Source organism: Eschrichtius robustus, chromosome 8 (genome assembly GCF_028021215.1).
Source record: "Eschrichtius robustus isolate mEscRob2 chromosome 8, mEscRob2.pri, whole genome shotgun sequence".
Lineage (NCBI taxonomy): Eukaryota > Metazoa > Chordata > Mammalia > Artiodactyla > Eschrichtiidae > Eschrichtius > Eschrichtius robustus.
In genome coordinates, this window is record NC_090831.1 from 21,689,337 (window position 1) to 21,704,982 (window position 15,646).

The 15,646-nt window shown below is 35.2% G+C and overlaps 1 protein-coding gene across 1 annotated transcript in view; it reads left to right on the forward strand.

Annotated features, from left to right (window-relative positions):
* RSBN1L (round spermatid basic protein 1 like) overlaps nucleotides 1-15,646 on the forward strand; it is a 62,808-nt gene that overhangs the window by 28,907 nt on the left and 18,255 nt on the right. The window contains exons 2-3 of the mRNA XM_068550442.1: nucleotides 354-470; nucleotides 7,708-8,348. Coding sequence (XP_068406543.1) covers nucleotides 354-470; nucleotides 7,708-8,348 — 758 coding nt within the window. The remainder of the gene's footprint in view (nucleotides 1-353; nucleotides 471-7,707; nucleotides 8,349-15,646) is intronic.

Here is a 15,646-nt window from a genome sequence, read left to right on the forward strand (position 1 = left end):
TGATGAAGAGTGGCCCCCACTTGGCGCAACTAGAGAAAGCCCTCGCACAGAAACGAAGACCCAACACAGCCATAAATAAATAAATAAATAAAATTTAAAAAAAAGAGTACTACCTTTAATTTAAAAAAAAAATGTGTAGTGATAAATTTTGGTACTTTATGATGTATTATGTATTCCAGTGTTCAGTATATGAAAGGAAATTTATAAATAACTAAAACCTTAGAGAAAGAAAAAAAGGCATGTTTGTTTTTCATTCTGATTTTCTTGTTGTGTTGTAATTCTAGAAATTTCACTGTAGTTCATGAAAAAAATAAAATTTTAAAATAGTTTTAAATGTTTATTTTGTCTTTTAGATAAAATCAAAGACAAAATTAAAGAAAGAGATAAAGAAAAGGAGAGAGAAAAAAAGAAGCATAAAATAATGAATGAGATCAAGAAAGAAAATGGAGAAGTAAAGATTTTGCTGAAAAGTAAGTTTATATTAAGTGATTTCAGTTGTACTGTGTTATATTGTTCAGTATGTATGTATTGGCTTAGTGATTAAAATAAGAAATGTTATTTGGTGCTGAATTTTGCTGGAAATAAACATTTGTGGTCAGACTATGAAAAGTAAATAGTGGGGTTTTCTAATTTGTGTAGTAATATGTCTTTAGTATATTTATTTAGTGAGTTATTAGAAAGTAGTAAAGGTAATTATTAGGTTCCTTAAATTATTTGAAAATAAGTTATCTAACTCTGTGTTTATATTACTAGTCTTTATCCATATTTAGATAATCTAAAATAAAAGGCTAAAGAAATTTTTAGCATGATAGGTATGGTGGAGGAAGTGATCTTACCAATATTTGATGATAATCACCATAGCATAGTCTAGGATTTAGAGGCAGCATTTTACTCTGAGCTAAATAAGAAGGTGTACTGTTTTACTGTATGTTTCTTGCATGCTTAAGAATATCCTCTTTTTGTTTCCTGTTTTTTCTCATTACAACTATTTCTAGTTGTTGTTTATACATGGGGGTGGATGGTTAGGTAATAATATAAATCCTGTCAATAAATCTGAACTTTTCCAGAGAGAATTTGTGATAGAAGGATAGTTTTAAATTCACTCAGATAGCAAGGTAAGAAGAATCAGTGGCATTTGGTTGCTAGACAGCTAGCAAATTCAATTGCTGCCTCATCAAGTTAACAAGTTGTGGATCAGAACACGTTGACTTTGATTAATTTCATATTGAATTTATGTGTGGATAAGCCTTTCTATCTACATAAGGGAGAAAAGGCCATAGCACTGTAGGTGCAATGAAATTACTGGTTAATTTATATTATTTAAGGTAAACAATATTAGATTCTATAATTTCATTTCATTCTTTGTCATGTTTCCAGATGTTCTTTGGTGGCACTTCGTCTAAGCTCTATTTTCTGCTTGTCAGAACTTTATTTTCTATAAAATTCTTTTGACCTTGAAGAAACATGTCAGAGCTTAAGTTGATGGCTACTTGGTGAATGCTCATGGTCCTTTTGTTCTATTTTTTTTGCCAGTGTGTTTTATCTGTGTTGTCTAAATAGATTGTAAGCCTTTGAGGCAGGAGTTGAATATAATCACACTAGTGCTCTACAGCAGCTAATGATTAACACTTGAAATGTTTTCTTATCTTTACCCTCTTGGTTTAGTCAAATAGTCATTTTTTATTGGTTTAGTCACGTAGTCATTTTGTTATCCGTTTGTACAGTGATGTAAGTTCCTGTCACTTGGTTGAATGTTAGATTCCTAACATACCATTAATGTGAGGTATGTGAACCTAGAAATTACATATGCAAGCAGAATTTTAAATAGCCTAAAAAGTGGAGATTTTCGAGTAATATACAGTGGTAACCTTGACTTTGAAGTAAATGAAAAATTTAAGAGGTATTTTGAACTGAGCTAAACTGAAACCTAGTGATGATAGAGGGGAAAAAAAGAGATAGATTTGGAAATAAATTGGTGACCTCTGGGATGACCATAGCAAAATCTATTTACTGTAAAATGGAGGTAAATAATAATTTAATTACTGTCTTACAGGGTTGCAGAGATTAAATGAGGTAAAGTAAGGTGGAAGTGCCAAGTACAGTTGTCTAGCCCACAGATATTCAATAAGTAGCTATGAATGTTACTTATAAACACATATGAAAGATTAACTCTTGTGATTAGAAACAATGACAGAACTATCTCCCCTCCTAGTAGGTAGTATACAAATAATTAAATGAATAAAAACATGATTAATTTGAGAAATTGTGCCTGTCCCATGGTAAGCACTGAGTAAGTGTTAGCTATTCTTATTACCCGGCAAAAACAATTTGTTCTGCTTGTGTGGCCGGCCATTTCCCAAGTGAGCCTTATGATCAGGGAAAAGCATCCTTTGTTATTGGTGTCCTGGAGCAACAAGAGAATCAGTTAGGTGGGGGCGGTAAGTATCCTATTATGTACTACTTTGTGTCCCTTTTCCTTTTATGGCTTTCAACTTTTATTCTCTCCTTAAAATTTTCTCCTTCTGATAATGCTAACATTGCAAGCTATGGCAGATGCAGGCATTGATTGATTGGTGATGACACTTGAATATCTGACAGTAGATGCTAACTCTTACTCCATGGGACCTCCCTGGTGGCCCAGTGGTTAAGAGTCTGTGCCTCCATTGCAGGGGGCACGCTTTGATCCTAGTCCAGGAACTGAGATACCGCATGCTGCAGGGCATGGCCAAAAAAAAATTTTTTTTAAAAAGGGGGAAAAAAATAAAGTAACTAACTCTTACTCCACACCAGTCTTATTTCTTCCACATTTTCATTAAAAACTGTGTTATGACTAGAAATATATACATGATTATATACATGCCAGAAATGTTTTATTAATGCAGAAATCTTGTAAATGTTTTTCACTGATAAAATAGGAGTTTGCTTTATTAGAAACAGTTTAAAGGAACAAATAAATTTGAAACATAAGCTTATTTAGCTCATCCTTTTATATCTAATGTCTACCAACTACTTTTTCTGAGTACACTTATGTGTTTCAGCCATTTTATGTTGTTCATTGATAAGGTGTGAGAACATGGATGTTATGACTATAGTATTCTTGAGAGTAAATCTTATCATTATAGCATATCAGCAAAGCTTGCTGGCAAGCAGGTAGAAAGGGGATGAAAAGAAGCCGGTGTTCAAGGTTATTGGTAGTGTACTAAAGGTCACAGGTAGGTAATTCATGACAGGAGGAGCAAAGATGTTGCTGTGCCAAAAAAGGAAAGTCATTCCCCAAAGACCAAAGGTTGAAAATAGCTAAGCTAATTACTGCTTTGTTTCTGTGTATGATAATGGAATTTTATATATATATATATATATATATATATATATATATTACTTCCCATATTAGCTATGAAATCATAGCCAGTATTTCTGGGCAACCTTTATTTTTCCTTTATTAACACTAAAAATATACTAAGGTTAGGAGTGGAAATTAATTCCAGTGATTTTGTGATTTTTAAAGATTTTTAAAAAATAATTTGCCATTAACAACACATGCTGTTTTTTTTTTATCTGTTTGTATGTGTGGTTTTTTCTGTCTCTGTATGAGTGCCTCTTTCTTCTGACTGTGTGTGTATCTCCATTTCTCTCTGTGTCAGATTCTCTCTTTGGCTATCTGTGCATGTGTGTGTCTACTTGGTGTGTGTGTGTATGTGTGTGTTTGAGGTCCACTGTGCATATGTCTGTGGATCTTTGGGGGGAGGGTCTCCCATCAGCCTTATACTTTTATACTTTTTGAGGGTCCAAATTACTTAGCAGTTCTTTCCGTTATGGGTATTTACCAGGATCCTTTAAAAAAAACACTACAATTCTGATTTATTGGGCTCCGTTTGAAGAATTATGAATTTAGAGTAAATATGTACTTTAAAGACCTTTTAGTATAAGAGAAAAACATTAGTATTCAAAATGATCTTATCTCCTTAAGTATTTAAAAATTTCCTACATATGTATCTATTGCATTTCACGTATCATTCCAAGACATTAAATGAGTGAGAGATTGTATAAAACTTAAAAAAAATTACCTAGTAAAGGCTAGTGCCTTGATTTGATTTAAATGTAAAGAATGCATTTTACCTGTACCCATGGAGGGGGGAATCCCCAAGACTACCCCCAGGTTTGATGATTTGCTGGGAGGACTCACAAGACTCAGCATAAATTTGTACTCATGGCTATGATTTATTATAGTGGAGGATACAAAGTAAAATTAGTAATGAGAAAAGGCACATGTGGCGATTTCTGGAGGAAGCTAGGCACAAGCTTCCAAGAGTCCTCTCCTAGTGGAGTCACAAAGGATGCACTTAATTCTTCCAGCAGTGAATTGTGATAACATATGTGAAATGTTGTCTACCAGGGAAGCTCATTAGAAACTCAATAGTCAGGGTTTCTACTGGGAGCTGGTCACATAGGCATGCCCTGTGTAGCATGTAGCAAAATTCCAGAAGGAAAACAGGTGTTCAACGTAAACCATATTGTTTGCACAAACAGTTTAGGCACAGTGAGCCACTCTTAATCAGGGAATGGTAATAACCTTCCCAAAATACAAGTTCTCAGATGCCAGCCAAAGGCCACCCTTGCAAGCAGGCCTAAGGATAGCAGTCTCAGGTGTGTTATGTTTAACTCTTTTCTGCACACTGTGCTCACTTTAGTATTTAATTACAGAGTAGTTTGTCATGAAAGTTTAATTACTTGATGCTCAATATAACAGTCTCTTGACTAATTTCTTATTAGTTTGTATTTTTCAGTTTCTATTATACTACTACTGTTTTCATCCATCCTTGTGACTAAGAAATAGATAGACTGTTGTACCTATTTTATTTTAAAGTAACATGACTGGATATTTACTATTTTAACTTTAAAAAATGTGTTAGTTGTAAATATAATAGGATAGTAAGCTTATATTTTCATTCAAATGAAATTCTGCTTATTTTGGCAAACGATTTAATTTGTACAATTTTACATATATTTCCAGTTTAGTTATTAATTATATGTAAGCCCGTTAAACTTTAAGTCCTGTTTTTTAATATACTACTGTTTTTTTGCTTGACTCATTTGGATTTTACTTACATATATTGAATATAAGCCTCTTTTATCTTTCATTTTGATTAACTCCCTGTTTTAACTTTTTATTATTAATTTTTCCTAAGATTTTAACCTGAATCTGATGTTTTGATAGTTTATACCTGGGTAGCAAGTATGAATTTGTTAATATATTTTAAAACTACTTACATGTAGACTCAAGAAAATTAACACTTTATTAAGTGTTGCATTTTATGACTTTGCAAACCTGCATAATCAATAATGTTTACAGATTTTTAGTTTTGCTTTTCATAATGATAGCAATTTGGTCTCCATTGCATACTTACGAATTTGTAGAAGAGGTAGTTTATTATTAACATTAAACTTTCCTTTTTCAAGAATTGCTATGAACTGGAGAGAATTTTTATGGTTGTTGTTTCAGGGTTAGGATTTAGTGATAGTATTCATATGGTGAAGAACTGACTGAAAGGGAGACAAGGGAAAAAACCTATAAACTTCAGGTAGTCTGTTGGTGAGAGAAATCTTTGCATTCATGGAGTCATTAAATGTTCATCTGTAGCAATGTACTAGATGCCAGGAGGGATTTGATGATTGGTGAAGAAAAGCGTTTCACTCTGAATTCATCAAAGTTATTTGTTTCACTCGTACAGTATCCTGAAGGACATATGTTATACAGGCATCCTATGAATGAAAAAATAATAACTTTATATGACCATATCATATATATTCATAGATATAGAATATATAATAACATGAATTTAGAGTGAAGTGATTTCAGTTCCAACTACAAAGATGAGGGAAAACAAAATGAAGAAGATGATGTAAGAGTAGTCTTTAAAGGATGGGTAAGAAAGAGTTCAGTAGTAAGTACTAGGCAGGGCAAGGATATTTTAGGGAAAGGAAATACCTTTGCCAGTAGTAGAAAGATAAAGTAGGACTAGGTATGTTTTATAAGAAATTGTAAGTAGTGCAAATTGGACCAGAGCATGGCGTACTTGAGGGCATTGACTCTGGATTCCAGACTGAAGAGGTTGTATTTGAGAACCCTTGAAAGCAGTTGAGTCAAGGAATGAACATGATCAAAGCAATATATAAAACGTGTAGAATGATTAATATGCCTCCTGCATTAAGGATGAGAGATAGTCATGAGGCTTTTAGACCAAAAATTAAGGCAGTAGTATCATGGAAGTAAAAAATAATCAAGGATGAGTTGGGTAATTACATAAAACATTGGAGAGATCAGGAAGAGTGATTTGAGAGAATATCATTGGATTTGATATATGAACATTCTGGGAAAGTAAATTTGAGTTGACTGGAAGCAGACCCAGAATTTAAGGGATAAGAATGGTCAGTTAATAAAGGGAAGGCACTGGGCATTGCAGTTTTTTATAAGAAGTTTGATGGTCAAAAGAAGAGGATAGAGAACTTTAAGCAAGGGTTTTGGAGTTGGTGGGATGGACTTATTTTGGGGAAGTAGGCAGGACATCTCATTCACCAGAGACAGAAAAGAATAATAGAGATATGTGAGGATGGAAAAATTAAGCTAAAGAAGCAGGTTGAGAAAACTTAATTCATGACAGGTTATCTATAAAAGTGAAATAACAGATGGAAACAGTGAATGCCTTCTTTCCTCAACTGTTATCTTAATGGCGTTTTTCATATTATCTTAGGAAGCATAATATTTTCTTGTGAGGATGTTTACTCTTTTCTATTTTTCTTATTGTATAGAAATAAGTATACTGTGATAATGTTGTGTTTATATATGTACACTTAAATTCTATAGCTGTATAGCCTCTGTGGATTAATCTTTTATTCTTTGGATTTCTGAATTACTGAGCCTAGGGTCTACTTGCCTTTGGTTACAGAAACTTATTAATATATAAACTTACTATGACCCATGTCTTTTTCTTTCTTTCCTTCTTTCTTTTTTAAATTTCTCTCTTTACCAGTACATGGATATCATTTGTACTTAGGACATGATAAATGATTCTAATTTTGTCATCTCTTATGGTACCTTGTTAGGTCTTCACTGGAAACTTTGTAGACTCTAGTAGATCTAACATAGCCCATTTTGGATGAAAGAGTACTTTACCAAGGAGGACATATGGTAAAAAGCTAAGGAATTGCTATGTTTGTTGCTGATACACTATGCAAGTATTTTTCTCCTTTTATGATTTGTAAGTCTTGACACCTAGATGCAATTTTTAAGAATTTAAAGTAAAAATGATATATATCGATGGGAAACATCTGCAGGGCATTGTTCATATTGACTTTTGTTCAACTTTCCATTTCTGACTTTCTATATTTAGAATTTGAAGATTATGCTTTCTAAAACATTCGTTTCGTTACTTCAGTAAATACTGATTGAGCATCTGCTACTTGTCAGAATGGTACCATGCACTCTAGGCATAACTTTGTCTTAGGCCTTCCTCTGTGTGTGTGTGCCTGTGTGTGTGGAGAGAGAGGGAAAGAACCTGACTAAATTATGATTATCAATACTGTGTAAAACAAGTCCCAAATATAAACTTCATTCTGAGTGAATTTTGCTTATTTATTATAAAACAATTCCTAAAGCATGGTTTTTAAAGAAACTAAAATACAGAGTTTCAAAAAAATTTTTTCCAACAGGTGGGAAGGAGAAACCAAAAACAAGTGTAGAAGACTTACAAATTAAGAAGGCAAAGAAGAAGAAGAAAAAGAAACACAAAGAGAATGAAAAACGGAAGCGTCCAAAAATGTACAGCAAATCTATTCAAACCATCTGCTCAGGATTGCTGTCTGATGTTGAAGATCAAGAAGCCAAAGGCATCCTAAATGATAACATAAAGGATTACAGTGGAAAGAATTTGGATACCAAGAACTATGATTCCAAAATTCCAGAGAACAGTGAGTTTCCATTTGTCTCATTAAAGGAGCCACGGGTTCAGAACAACCTCAAAAGGTTGGACACTTTGGAGTTCAAACAGCTCATTCATATTGAGCACCAGCCTAATGGAGGTGCATCAGTTATCCACGCCTACAGCAATGAACTCTCCCACCTGTCTCCTGTGGAGATGGAGAGGTTTGCAGAAGAGTTTGTGGGTCTGGTGTTCAGTGAAAACGAGAACTCTGCAGCTTTCTATGTAATGGGTATTGTTCATGGGGCAGCTACTTATTTACCTGATTTTTTAGACTACTTTTCATTTAATTTTCCCAACTCACCAGTGAAAATGGAGATATTGGGAAAGAAGGATATAGAGACAACAACTATGTCCAATTTTCATGCTCAGGTAAGAGGTTTTTAGTTTTTTTATTTTAACTTTTAATTATATGTTTTAGGCAAGTTTCTGTTCTTTGTTCCTCATTTTGCTATAGGTTTGAAATAAAAAGATAAGAATATAATGAAACCTCTTGGGAATATTAAGAATAAATTACTTTCTTGATCTGAATGCTAGAGGTTAAATTTCAGCTTCTATTTATCTGTGTTGTTTTTTTTTTTAAAGAAAATCAGTGAAATAATTAAGATTCTGTTGTCCTTTTTACTGTGGATTTATTTTGGAAGTGAAATGAATTTCGCTATGTATTTTTCCAGTCCATACAATAGTTCTCTTACTTGAACATCATTTAAAATTGTCTTCTTGCTCTATGCAGTAATGCTTTAATGCTTAGCATTGGATTCATCATGTGGAAGGTGCTGAATAAATGTTGGCTCTTAAATATATTGTGATACAAAGGAGTCATCAGTTAAATATGTGATTATGTGAGAAAATGAGCAGACCAGTGCATATATAGAGCTACTTTCTATTTCCTACCCTTCTCTGTGTTGTAGAATACGGATTATTTTAAAAGCAGAGGCAGAATCCAGTCCACTGGCTCTTGGAAGTGAATGTAGGCCCATCTAAGTCTGGTGCATTGTTACTCATTCTCAGATCAGAGACTGCTTAGGTCAAAGATCAGCCAATTTTCACATTTATTTGTGCTAAACTTTTGGTATTGTAAGTAATAATTGACATTCTAGTTTGGAAAGAGGAAAAAAATGAAGAAAGTTTCAAAGGGATCTTTTAGTGATCATCTATCCCGACCTTTCTCAACTTAAACAAACGTAGATAGGAGTAACCTAGGGTTTTAAAGTTGGCAGCAGTGCCAGGAATAGAACAAAATTTCCTTAAACTTCATCCAGGTCTCTTTTCCTTATTTTGAGTATATTTCTTTTTTTGATGTGTTCAAGTTATAGTCTCCACCTTAAATGATAGTCTGGACATGCAATAACATCCACTCATACCAACCCCCCCACCCCACAGTATGTTTGGTGTATATTGTGTAATATACTAAAGTCTGGAAAATATGCTGGTATTTAAAATTTTAATGTGTGTGTATGGGGTACTTATTGCCTATGTAACATGTTTGAGAATTGGAATTTAAATATTTTTTAGGGCCGAAAGGGAGCTGTAGAGCATCTGTCACTAGCCCTGTCATTTTATAGAATTTCAGAATGGTTAGTAATTTGTCTGAGATTACACCTGTGTTCAGTGGTAGAACTAGACTGGCATCTAGTGATAGTATCTACTATTTATTGAGTGCTGACTGCCAGGAACTACTCTAAGCACTTTATGTGTAATAACTCATTTACTCTTCATTACAATTTAATTTTAGCAATGAGGAAGCAGTGAGAGAAGAAATAATTACCCAAAGTCCTTTGGTATTAGGTCATTCATTTGTTTTTCATTTATTATGTCTGCTAAGTGCTAGGTTTTATGGTAGGCCTCTTGAATTCCAATGTGATTTGTTTCCACTGTATCATAAACTTTTTGCTGCCATACTATGCAAGTTATTTCTGTCATCTTTTAAATGTCACAATACTTACATTTGCTTTTCAGATAGCTTTTAAGGTTAGGAATTATTAATTTTTTATTAAATGATAATTTTCATCCTAACTTGTGCAGTATGTACAACATGAAAACCATGCTTCCTTTTATTAAATACAACATGATGCTGGGACTTGTTAATCATGCCAGTGTGTGGCTAGGTTGTGGGTCTCAAGTCCTTGAAGAGCCACCTACCCTGGTTGCCATTACCTCTTAGGGTTCTTGGATAATACATATGGCACAGAGGAAACTCTAGGCAGATGCATCCTCTTTGTTACCAGTTGTGGCTCTGGCCCTGGCTCTGCTGCAAGGACTGCTTTAATAAATAAATAAGTAAGTAAGTAAGTAAGTAAATAAATAAATAAATAAATTTGGCTGTGTTGGGTCTTCGCTGCTGCACGCGGGCTTTCTCTGGTTGTGGTGAGCGGGGGCTACTCTTCGTTGCGGTGCACGGGCTTCTCATTGCAGTGGCTTCTCTTGTTGTGGATCATGGGCTCTAGACCTGTGGGTTTCAGTCTTTGTGGCACACGGGCTCAGTAGTTCTGGCTCACGGGCTCTAGAGCACAGGCTCAGTAGTCGTGGCACATGGGCTTAGCTGCTCCGCAGCATGTGAGATCTTCCCGGACCAGGGCTCGAACCCGTGGCCCCTGCATTGGCAGGTGGATTCTTAACCACTGCGCCACCAGGGAAGCCCAAGGACTGCTTTTAGTTCTGCAGCTTTAGATTTCGTGGCAGGAAGCTGCCTGTGCACGGTCCATGTGCCTTTACCTCAGTATCCTCCAGATCCAGCCATTCCTATGGTATGAAGAGGAGTATCTAGCGAAAAGCTTTCCTGAACTGGTCATTTGATATTTCCCCAAACTGGATTTTTACTTTGCTTGTTATTTTAAGAGCTTAGAAGACTGAGGAAGTTGTTTTCTGCAGACCAGTTTTTTTGTTTGTTTGTTTAATTAAAACCAGAGCAGCGAAAACAATTTGCCCTAAATACTGTAGAAACTAAAAGATGACAATATAGGTAAGATGTAGCTGTTTCTATGATCTTTATAGTGATAATGCTTATCTTTGTGATAGTACTCTGTAGTTTTCACAGAAATTCATTTTTGCATCTGTTTAGCCTTTATCCTTGAAACATGTTAACTTGAGATTTTTTTGTGCGGGTATGGATGTATATATGTATACACACATGCACGTGCACAGGCACACACACACAATACTGACAAAAGGATCAAGACATCCTGTTCTTTGATTTTGGAATTCTTTTTACTTGCATAATTCTATTTTTCGTCTTCATCTATATCCCTGCCAATTGCCTGAAAAATCTGAAGACATGGTAGAATTATATATTGTCTTGTAGGTCATGTCATTTTTCTGATGTTAGTGGTATAATATTAGTCAAACTGTATGAAATAAAATTCTATTTGAGAATAGAAATGGATTTTCGTAGAAAGTTTGTAACCCATCTATATCAGTTGTTTTGCTGCAAATCAAACCAAAACCCTCAAAACTAAGTGGCTTAAAGATTTTTCTCACAATCTGTTGGACTCTCTGGACAGTCTTCGTCAGCTCATCTGGGGGCTGGATGGCCTCATTCATGTCTGATGGTTTGCCGATCAGTTGGTCTTAGGAGACCTCGCTTATTTGTCTGGTGGTTTGATGCAATGTCGATTGGGGTGATAAACACATTTTTCTCATCATTTAGCAGGTTAGCCTGGGCTTGTACACATGTTGATAGTTGCAGGGTTCATAGAGCAGAAAGAGGGCAAGCCTCTGCTTGTTTTGTGTTTGCTGATGTCCCACTGGCCAAAGGAAGTCATGAGGCCAAACCCAGATTCACTTCTTGATGATGGGAGTGACACAGTCACATTGCTCAGAAGTGAGCATACATGCTTGGGAAGAGTTTTTGGCCATTTGCACTCATCCACGTCTGTCTTAGTTTTTCTACCATCTCTATTTTCTTCAAATACTCATTTGGACATTGATCATTCTCCTGTGCCTTTGATGGTAGGGAAACAGAAAGGCAAGTAAGACAGGAGTTTTATCTGTCAAGAAACAATAGAGATTTCTGTCTTGCCATGCAATATTTAATCAGCATGCACTCCAAACTCTGTAGTAAGAACTGTGAGAATATGAAAACTGGGGCAATTATCTTCTAATCACCCTTTTCCCTCCCCCAAACTCTAAATCTTATTTTTTATTTTAGCCTGGTTCTGAGTTGCTTGTAGCAAATAACTTATGTCAAGTGTTAACTCATAATTAAATGGCTAATATTTTAATAGTGAAACAGTAATTAAATCTGATTGGATCTGTCAGCCTTGCCTGTCTGCAAAATGAGGGGAGAGAACTAACATTTATTGAATTCATGCTGGTGTCATTCACCATGCTAGGCCAATAAAGATGTTTTGACATACCATCTTTGACCACTGCCAGCCTTTGTACTGAATTTTCATTTTGACCAGTTGTGCTTGTCATGTCCTCCTTGAATGCTTTTGAACTGATCTATTATGGCAGGTACCAGATGTTCTAATTGAGAGACTTTTTCCTTTTTGTACTAGTTTAAAAATGATTAAGAACAATTTTATTCTTATTTTAGTTATAGTTATATGGATATTTTTGAAATGTTGATTATATGTTATTTCTTGTTATATGTTTTAATTTGAAAGGATATGCTAGATGTGATGGGGAATGGCTCCCCCTTGTGGCACACTTATTTTTGTTAGATGTTCAGATTGCCTCAGCAGGAATGTGGCGAGCTGGTCTTGTTTTTTAAAATACGAGACTCCCTTCTTTCCTCTTGCCCTCCCCCAAAAAAGCTCACCAGAATTGAACCAATAGCCTCTTCTGCCCTCACCCCCTCAATTTTTTGCTGTAATAACTGTCCTGTTTTGTGTTTCCTTTGGATTAATGATGATACTAGCTAGAAGCATCTATAATATCTTCTATATTTATTACAGATAACTATACTGTATAAAGTATTTATAACGTATTCTGTGGAATTTTTACTATCTTGGGATGTTGATAGGTACACTAAAAGAAAACAAGTAAATAAGAAAAACAGGTTTTGAAGTCAAAATAGTTTGTCTAATACTGGGCCGAATAAGTTATGTTTGCTTACTGTGAGACTTCTCAGAACCTAGCCTTTAATAGTGTGTGGTGAACCTCTCAAACAGGAAGAGTTTTCCAAACTTGCTGGACTATAGAATCCTCTCTTCAGGGAATACATTTTGGGAAACAGCATTATTTCAAGTGAGTCATTCCTCATGGTTTTTTGAATTACATGTGTCCATATTTGCTTCCCTTGTTGCAGCAGTTTTTATAAGTAAAATAAGAGAAAGCGGTACTGAGACTTACAGATTTACTTTTGGCAATGTATTTCCTGTCATAAAGGCTACTTTTTTCTTTGTAGCAAGCCAAACTCAGAATCATAAGGTTGTGTTTTTTGTTTTTGTTTTTTAAAGATTATTTACATGAAGAAAAATGAATAGGGTTTAGTTTAAACGTAATGTAACAGTTCTTTTCCCATTAACCAAAACTTCTGAGATTTTGTTATTGACATTTACTGGCAGAGGGTTCAAGAAGTCTTTTATTTCCTGCTCTGCAGTCTCCCCCACCCCCCCTTTAAAACATTTATAGAGAATAAATGAAGGGAAATGTGAAAATACAGTCATGGTGGTAGGGTTTTTGCTGGGTAGGGAGACTCTAGGGGAGGTTTAGATTAAAAATGTTACATCTGTCAACAGCTTTTGCAAATGTATGAATAAGTATCATTTCTGTCTTTTATTGTGTTTTTTGAGAAGTATACCGAAATTGGGAGGAACAATATGTGTCCTCTTTGTAACTCTACATTTCCCTTTTAGGAAGCATATAGGATATGTTTTAAAGCAGTGACATTTTTTGGTATTTCCAATTTAATTTTTTAACTGCATCAGAAAACTGATAGTGTGATGAATGTTTACTGAAGCAAATACAGTAATTTCATGTCAAGCGTCATCAGGATGTGAGATTTTCCAGATTAGTGGTTTTTCTAGATAATGGAAGCATACAGTTGTAAGGACCAAGATTTATCCTTTTTCTGAGCATATACAACATAACTTATCTCTTTATTTTAGGTCTAGGCTTGTCATTATGATATTATAATATTGATGACCTAGGGGAGCTGCAGCTGTGCTTACCTCTTGCCCCTCCTTCCTCTTCTAAACTTGTGGCTTCTTATCCTTTATGATTTTAGATGTTAGTTAGAATTATGCCTAGTGTAGAAACATATATGTAAGAAGAGTATCCTTCTGTGAATCATGGCCTTTGTGACAGTAATTTTGACTATTTAGAGATTCTTTCAACTCTTATCTGTTTCCTTCTCCCATCCCACTGCTGTTGAGTTGTAATTGTTGGATAGATTATTTTTGGAGAATTGAGGTTTTTTTCCTTATGATTATTATAGATTTACCTTTATTCCATGTAATAGAGGAAACTGGATTATTTGTTATATAATATTGCCGTATAATAGGTATCACATAAATCAAGGAGTACTATTTACTTTTTTGTGAAAAATGTGTGGATTATATTCTTGTAATTTTTTTTAACAACTTAAGTGGTATCTATATGTTTCATCAAGAAGTATATACTTTTTGAATTTGAATACATTGTTATGTGTAGTTTTCCATTTTTGAAACATTAAATTAATGGTTCAAACTGATTTAGTACGTTTCAAGTATTGGGTTATTAATCTAGAAAGTTGTGTTAAATGGTATATAATTAAAAGTTACATTACAGTGTGCTTGTTTATTTTAATTGGGGGATAGTTGATTTATAATATATTAGTTTCAGGTGACAAAGTAGTGCTTCAGAATTTTTATAGGTTATACTCCATATAAAGTTGTTAAAAAATATTGGCAGGCTTCCCTGGTGGCGCAGTGGTTGAGAATCTGCCTGCCAATGCAGGGGACACGGGTTCGAGCCCTGGTCTGGGAAGATCCCACATGCCGCGTAGCGACTAGGCCCGTGAGCCACAATTGCCGAGCCTGCGCGTCTGGAGTCTGTGCTCCGCAACAAGAGAGGCCACGATAGTGAGAGGCCCGCGCACCGCGATGAAGAGGGGCCCCCACTTGGCGCAGCTAGAGAAAGCCCTCGCACAGAAACAAAGACCCAACACAACCATAAATAAATAAATAAATAAATAAAATTTAAAAAAAAATATTGGCTGTATTCCCTGTGCTGTACATTATATCCTTGTACCTTATTTATTTTATACATAGTAGTTTGTACTTCTTAACTCCCTGCCCCTGTCTTGCTCCTCCCTCCTCCCCCCTCCCCCTCCGTACAGGTAACCACTAGTTTGTTTCTGTATCTGTGAGTCTGTTTCTCTTTTGTTATATTCATTCATTTTACTTTTTAGATTCCATATGTAAGTAATAATATACAGTATTAATCTTTCTTTGTCTGACTTATTTCACTTAGCACAGTATTCTCCAGGTCCACCCATGTTGTTGCAAATAGCAAAATTTCATTCTTTTTTTTAATTAATTAATTTATTTATTTTTGGCTGTGTTGGGTCTTAGTTTCTGTGCGAGGGCTTTCTCTAGTTGTGGCAAGCGGGGGCCACTCTTCATCGCGGTGCGCGGGCCTCTCACTATCACGGCCTCTCTTGTTGCGGAGCACAGGCTCCAGACGCGCAGGCTCAGTAATCGTGGCTCACGGGCCCAGTTGCTCCACGGCATGTGGGATCTTCC